Source organism: Triticum dicoccoides, chromosome 7B (genome assembly GCF_002162155.2).
Source record: "Triticum dicoccoides isolate Atlit2015 ecotype Zavitan chromosome 7B, WEW_v2.0, whole genome shotgun sequence".
In the NCBI taxonomy this organism is placed as follows: Eukaryota; Viridiplantae; Streptophyta; class Magnoliopsida; order Poales; family Poaceae; genus Triticum; species Triticum dicoccoides.
Genome location: NC_041393.1, coordinates 616,241,947 through 616,249,452, shown reverse-complemented (window position 1 = coordinate 616,249,452; position 7,506 = coordinate 616,241,947). Strand labels below are relative to the sequence as shown.

General features: G+C 50.3%; 1 protein-coding gene across 1 annotated transcript; it reads right to left on the bottom strand.

Moving 5' to 3' along the window:
• Nucleotides 1–1,555: 1,555 nt before the first annotated feature.
• Nucleotides 1,556–7,254, bottom strand: LOC119339234. The gene is made up of 3 exons (XM_037611364.1): nucleotides 6,220–7,254; nucleotides 5,936–6,159; nucleotides 1,556–1,679 (listed from the first exon to the last, which is right to left on the bottom strand). The coding sequence occupies exons 1-3, from the start codon at nucleotides 7,252–7,254 to the stop codon at nucleotides 1,556–1,558; spliced, it is 1,383 nt and encodes a 460-aa protein (XP_037467261.1).
• Between the last annotated feature and the right edge of the window lie 252 nt (nucleotides 7,255–7,506).

Below are 7,506 nucleotides of genomic sequence, written 5' to 3'. Positions count from 1 at the left end.
AACAAAAACAAAGTATAGTGAGCAAATACAAACTAACGAATGAGAATTAGAAGCATGCATCGAAAGGAATCACATGACTGAAACGTATCATACATCACAAGGCGAATGTAAATAGTTCAAATAGAGGTGACCAGTGGTGTTCAATGGCGACAAGGTATTTGGTAGACCAGTTCACCCTTCGGCAAAAGGACAATGTCTGGTTGGAGGGGTTGTGATTTAACATAGAAGATAAACTCTCTTCACCCTATTCTCCTTGACAATTGGTTCGTCAACCAATGCCGATCACTCGTGGTACATACTTGAGGTGATCTCCGAACATTTACAGACTTCTTCTTCGAGAACCACAATCTCTTGGTCTTGAAATTGACACCTAACCATCCAGAGAGTTCGCAGCTCTTAAGAGTAATAAGTGGAGCGTACTGGACATAGATTCGAGTGATGCTAAAGCACTATCTAATTTTTTGGCTCTGGGGTTTTTTCCGGTGGATTTTAAACTCAAATCACTCAAGAAAGAGGGTTGCTCACACAAACTTCTCGGGTTTGAGGTTATGTACTGCCCATCAAAATACACAGAGTTCACTTCGTTGACAACGGGCGAATACTGCACGAATCACTGTTCACGATCGTGCGATGTGAGCGTACCCGATAGAAACCGGCACCGTTAGAAAGACCACTTTCGTTTGGACTCCGGCAAAACGAACGTGCAGACTGGCCCGTGGACAAATACATATCCATGTTGTATGACTTGCATTGTTCAGATAAATTTGGTCTGGACGATTGCAGGCGGTCTAAGGGGTCACATTGGAGATGCCCGTACACTTTTTACAGTGAAAATTAGAATATATGAAACCTCACAGCCACATTCACCAACCAGAAAACAAAAGAATGCAGGGATTGCACAATAGAACATACGCTTTCCTCTTCGATTAGACCCAATGATTCGTCACGGTTTTACCTTCAAATCAAATACAAGTGACGACGCAGTTTACCCGTCGCAGGATTCCCGATTACAATATCAATCCGAGGAATGCTAACATAGAGACAAACAAAAGGATGCCTAAGAATGCCATAGTTATGGCTATAACCTGCCGAGCGTCCTTGGAGATACCGCCGGCACTGCTCGCCCTGGCCACGTCTTGGTCAAGCTCGCCGTCGGTTTCTTCCTGCTTCTCCTCATACTGATCGTCGTCGGCGCTGCTAGTCTCCTCCTCTTCCGCGTCGTCGTCGTCCTCTTCCGTATCAAGAGGTCGTGGAGTAACAAGGAAACCCTCGAACATGACGATGACCGCGTCGGCGTCGGCGTCATCATCAGCGTCGGCGTCGACGTCTAGGCCAGTGTCGGCATCGGCGTCCCTGTCTGCTTCGGCGTCAGAATCACCTCCATGAGGCACCACGTGGAAGCAACACTCCTTGTCCATCTCCAGCCGCACCGGGGTCTGTAGCTCCACGCGGGGGTTCTCCGCCGACAGCAACGCGCTAAGGAGGTTCCGCGTGTCGATATGGACGCAGGCGCGTCCACGGCGCCCTGGCCGACAGTGCTCTCGGAGTCGAGCAGCTAGGCGCCGGTGACATAGACGGGCTCGTCCGGCCTCGGGGTTACCCTGTACCCAGAACCGCTCCTGAGGGGCAGGCCCCAGGGGAGGAACCGGCACGACATCTCATCGTCCACGGCCATGGCCCTGCAGATGGTTGTTCTGATGGGGTGGCTGGTACGTATGGTACGTATCTCCTGTGCTCCTCGTGGCTGAAGCGCTTGCTGTGTGCATCGACGCCGTGCTTCCTCCCGTGCTTATATTGATCGGGGACTTTCCGAGTCCGACTTGGTAACTTGGTATGGATTGGCGTATACAGAATTACAGATAAGACGATAGAGCGAGCGATTCCGATTCGTATCCGGAGGACCTACCGTGCCTAGGTATCTATTGTTGCAAGTTTCTTGGAGGTTCGTGCTTTAGATTCTTTTTTGTCAACTACTATTTATATTTGTTGGAAAATACAGGAAACGGAAAATAACAAATATATCCATCTGACCGGCGTTAGTCTCATCCCACGCATTATTTCTTTTGTTTGAACCGCATGTTTGATGAGGCACATGGTCGTATGTCCAAAATCCTCATAGTGATCATTTCGTTATTTCTTTTTTCTAACCGGGATTTGCCCCTTTCCATTATATTCATAACAGAAATACACAGTTATTTTGAAGCGCACGGAAATACACAGTTCAACAGAGATATGGATACATGAAGCGAGAAAGGGACCATTTTGTTCCTTTTGTACTGTGTAAGATGTGTATTTGAGTTTGTCGATCCGGTTCTTTGTGGACTTAGATTGTTCAGCCGTTGTTATGTATGTAGGTACTGATTGATAAGATACTCCGGTGTTGGCACCATGGATTATGCGACTTGGATGTCATATGGGGACTAAGCTAACCGATCATTCCGTTGTTGTGTATGTAGGCGACTGATTGATAGCATACTCCGATGTTGGCACCACGGATCATCCGACTTGGATGTCATACGGGGACTAAGCTAACTGATCATTTTGTTTTGATCAGGTACGGGAATCCCAAAACTCACTACAGAGATCTTTTCCTTTCTTTCTGTTTTCTATTAAGATGTAAATTTGGATGATCTTGTCATGGTTTGATCGGGTTTTCTTGTACTTTAGTTTGTTTTGTTCGTCATTGTGTACATGATTGATGAACTTCATATTTTGCTTTACACTCGGCTTACAGTTTGTCGTGGTTAAAAGGACATTTGCCGCATATGCTACATAGACGGCTTCATTTGTTTTTCCTGCAGTGACAGGGGACAATTTAGAGCCTAGAGTAGCTCGTACTGGTCTTATTTTTCCATGTTGAATTGGGGGGAGATTATGAGGCTGAAGTAGCATGTACAACGTGTTGTTTGAAACTTAGTCATGGTAGCACACTGTCATTTGGTTTGTCGTCATACTGGCCTTTTCACTCACACATGCACTATGACTTCATGTTTCTCTTTTTCTTCTTCCCATTATCTGGATGAAAGGGTACAAATGGACAGGAATAATCACACAGACGACGACGGAGCGACCAGCGGGACTCGGCCTGACACGGCGCCGACTGGCGACCAGTCGGAGACCACCTCAGCCGCCGCTGACAGCCAGGCCGAGACCCAACAGCCGGAGCTACGCCCGCTGCCGACCAGTCTGGGCAGCCCAAGGAGCCGCCCGCCTAGATTGCCTTTATCTTTTTTTTAAGTTCTTCCGTCTTTGTGCTCGAAAACAATATTAGTTAAGCACAATTCCACCCACTGGGGGTGTAAATTCAAACTTGATGAATGCCGGCCTTGGGTCGTTTTGCAATGTATAAAGTTTAAATCCCCACATTCTTGCATGTGTTGCCAGGTTCTAGCTGAGTTTGCCTTTTCTCTCTTTGGCTTTTTCATTTGCCGACTTCCTATGGCCGCCTTCCTGCCCGCTGGACAGACGTGTTGTGGTCTGTGGCCGGGTCAGGGACTTGGCCGTTTAGAATGGGCAAACTACTTCAGCCGCTTAGAGCATAGCCCGACGAGGGAGGCGAAGGGCCGGCTTGGCTAGAGTCAATATTTTTCTTAGTCGTTTTTCGTGTGGACAGTGTTTCTGGCCTTTAGCTCCTGCCAGCCGGACAGTCATGCTGTGAGCTGTGGCCGGGTCAAGGGAAGGCTTTGGCGTCGGCACACTACTAGTCGGCTCCGGGTGGTGTTAACTTAAGCCAAGGCGGCGAGCCCCCGGGCCGGCTGGCCGGACCCGGACGGGGCAGGAATACAAAAAACTCAAATCATAGCTTAAGCTTATCTTATAGATAAAAAGGTAGCCCCCGAGTGCATCTCGGGGACCTGAGGTCTTTACTTAATACAAAAGGTAGTGTGGTACATACGCTCTCTTTAACTGTAAAACGTACGGAGTAGGTTCGCATTCCATGGCTGCTCCGTCTCTTCGCCGGTTGTTCTTCGCTTATGTGCCCTGGGCTTTTGTGCGTTTATGAGGTAGTACGAGTCATTGCCCAGGGCTTTGCTGATGATGAAGGGGCCTTCCAAAGGAGCCGTGAGCTTGTGCTGGCCAGCTAATCGCTGGATCAGGCAGAGCACAAGGTCGCCTTCCTGGAATGTGCGCGGCTTGACCTTCTTGTTGTGGTAGTGGTGCAGGCTCTGCTGGTAGATGGCGGACCTGTTGGGGAACATAGTAATTTCAAAAAAATTCCTACGCACACGCAAGATCATGGTGATGCATAGCAACGAGAGGGAGAGTGTATCTTCATACCCTTGAAGATCGCTAAGCGGAAGCGTTTATCAACGCGGTTGATGTAGTCGTACACCTTCACGATCCGCCCCGATCAAGTACCGAACGTACGGCACCTCCGCGTTCAGCACACGTTCAACTCAATGATGTCCTCGCCTTCTTGATCCAGCAAGACGGGCAAAGTAGTAGATGAGTTCCGGCAGCACGACGGCGTGGTGACGATGTTGGTGAAGAACAATCTCCGCAGGGCTTCGCCTAAGCACTACGGAAACTATGACGGAGGATAAACTAGAGGGGACGGGGTTGCCGGCACACGGCTTGGTGTTTCTTGATGTGTCTTCGGTGCTAGCCCTGCCCCTCTATTTATATGTTGAGCCCTGGGATCGAAACTTGGAGCAAAAGCCTCCTCAAAGTCGGTTTTGCCTGAAAGGCAAGAGTCCCACTCGGACTCCAGGACCAAATGCCACAATCCTTGGCGTCTGGCCCAGATGCCATGGGCCTCGGCGTCTGGCCCAGGGCCAGACCCCAGGGTCTCCGGCGTTTGCCCCCCTGGCCTCCGCAAAACTCCTTTTGCACCGACTTAAAGCCTCATGGGCTTGACCCCTTGGCCTAACCATATCATCCAATAAATGAATCTTTACCTCTGGACCATTCCGGAGCTGCTCATCATGTTCGTGATCTCATCCGGGACTCCGAAGAACATTAGGTCACCAACATACATAACTCATATAATACTATATCGTCAACGAACGTTAAGCGTGTGGACCCTACGGGTTCGAGAACTATGTAGACATGACCGAGACACCTCTGTGGTCAATAACCAATAGCGGAACCTGGATGCCCATATTGGCTCCTACATATTCTATGAAGATCTTTATCGGTCAAACCGCATAACAACATACGTTGTTCCCTTTGCCATCAGTATGTTACTTGCCCAAGATTTGATCATCGGTATCACCATACCTAGTTCAATCTCGTTACCGGCAAGTCTCTTTACTCGTTCCGTAATGCATCTTCCCGCAACTAACTCATTAGTTACATTGCTTGCAAGGCCTATAGTGATGTGCATTACCGAGAGGGCCCAGAGATACCTCTCCGACAATCAGAGTGACAAATCCTAATCTCGAAATATGTCAACTCAACAAGTACCTTCGGAGACACCTATAGAGCACCTTTATAATCACCCAGTTACGTTGTGACATTTGGTAGCACACAAAGTGTTCCTCCGGTAAGCAGGAGTTACATAATCTCATAGTCATAGGAACATGTATAAGTCAAGAAGAAAGCAATAGCAACATACTAAACGATCAAGTGCTAAGCTAATGGAATGGGTCAAGTCAATCACATCATTCTTCTAATGATGTGATCCCATTGATCAAATGATAACTCATATCTATGGTTAGGAAACTCAACCATCTTTGATCAATTAGCTAGTCGAGTAGAGGCATACTAGTGACACTATGTTTGTCTATGTATTCACACATGTATTATGTTTCCGGTTAATACAATTCTAGCATGAGTAATAAAAATTATCATGAAATAAGGAAATATAAATAACAACTTTATTATTGCCTCTAGGGCATATTTCCTTCAGGACCGGCTGAGTGCCAGCAGCCGGGCCTCTTCCAGCAGGTCGACACCGTGTTCTCGCGCTTCCTTTGCTTTCGCCTCTGTGTACATGGTGACGCTAGGCGAGTCAAACTCAATATCCGTTGGAATGATAGCCTCGGCCCCGTACACAAGGAAGAAAGGCATGAAGACGGTTGATCTATTGGGCGTGGTCCAAAGGACGACCGACAGCTCCTCGATCCCGCAGTCGGCCGAGCGCTCTAGTGGCTCGACCAGTCGGGGCTTGATGCCGGACAAGATGATGCCGTTTGATCGCTCCACCTGGCCGTTTGACTGCGGGTGTGAAACGGGCACTAGGTCCAGTCGGATGCCCTAGTTTGCGCAGAAACGGGCCAAGGCGCCTCTGGCGAAGTTGATGCCGTTGTTGATGATGATGCCGTGGGGGACGCCGTATCGAACGGTGATGTCGGTAATGAATGTGACGGCTGTCGGGCCATTTATCTTCTTGATTGGCTTGGCCTCAATCCACTTGCTAAACTTGTCCACGACGACCAGCAGGTGGGTCATGCCGCCGCATGCTGTCTTGAACAGGCCCACCATGTCCAAGCCCCACACGACAAACGACCAAGTGATGGGGATGGTCTTGAGGGCGGAGGGCGGCTGGTGCTGCTTGGTGCTGAACTTCTGGCACCCCTTGCACTTCCAGACCAACTCTTTGGCATCATCCAAAGCAGTCGGCCAGAAGAAAACATGGCGGAAGGCTTTTGCTACGAGAGCTCTGGAGGCGGCATGGTGGCCACATTCGCCTTGGTGAATGTCGCTGAGGATCTCCATGCCCTTCTTCGGCTCCACGCAGAGCTGGAAAATGCCAGTCACGCTGTGCCTGGCAAGCTCACCGTTGATGATAGTGTGGGCTCCTGCCCGCCGTTGGATCTGCCGGGCCAATACTTCATTGGCTGGTAGCACGCGGCTCACCAGAAAGTCATGGATGGGCCGCGCCCAAGACGGTTCTTCCACCACTGTGAAGACGGCAACTGGAACTAGGGTGGCTGGGCTGGGAGGCGGTGGGCTGGAGCCGGCCACTTCCGATGGTGTCGATGAAGTGCCTAGGCCGACTACAGCAGCCCCTGGGCCGCCTGCTGGAATCTCTGGGCTGGGTGCGGTTACGGCAGCCCCCGGGCCACCTGCTAAAGTCTCCAGGCCGACTGCTGAAGCCCCTGAGCCGGATCCGACTGCTGTGGGGTCAGTCGGCATGAAGATGGACTCAGATTCCGACGAGGGCTTGATAGATGGCTTGCGTAGGCGCTCAAGGGAGACGCCGGCTAGTATGGCCTGCCGGGTGGAGCCAATGCGAGCAAGGGCATCTGCTGCATCATTGTCGGCTCGTGGCACGTGGAGGAACTCGCACCCATTGAAGTGCCTGCTCATCTGCTGGACGAGAAAGCGGTAGCTCGCCATGTTGGGTCCTTTGCATCCCAGTTGCCGGACGACTGCTGGACCACAAACTCTGAATCGCCGTAGCATAGGATGCGGCGGATGCCAATCTCCTTAGACAGTCGGAGCCCAAAGATGAGCCCCTCGTACTTGGCTACGTTGTTGGAGGCAGCAAAGTGGATCTCCAGCATGTACTTCGACTTGTCGCCTTTGGGGGAGGTGAGGACTATGCCAGCTCTTAGGCCG

Excerpts from the sequence above, each read along its gene's own strand:
- LOC119339234 (XM_037611364.1), bottom strand. The coding sequence starts at position 7,254 with ATGAGCAGGCACTTCAATGGGTGCGAGTTCCTCCACGTGCCACGAGCC. Across the intron at positions 6,160-6,219 it reads ACTTCGCCAGAGGCGCCTTG|TCAAACGGCCAGGTGGAGCG; the intron begins GCCCGTTTCTGC and ends TCACACCCGCAG. Across the intron at positions 1,680-5,935 it reads GACTCGCCTAGCGTCACCAT|GGCCATGGCCGTGGACGATG; the intron begins GTACACAGAGGC and ends AACCATCTGCAG.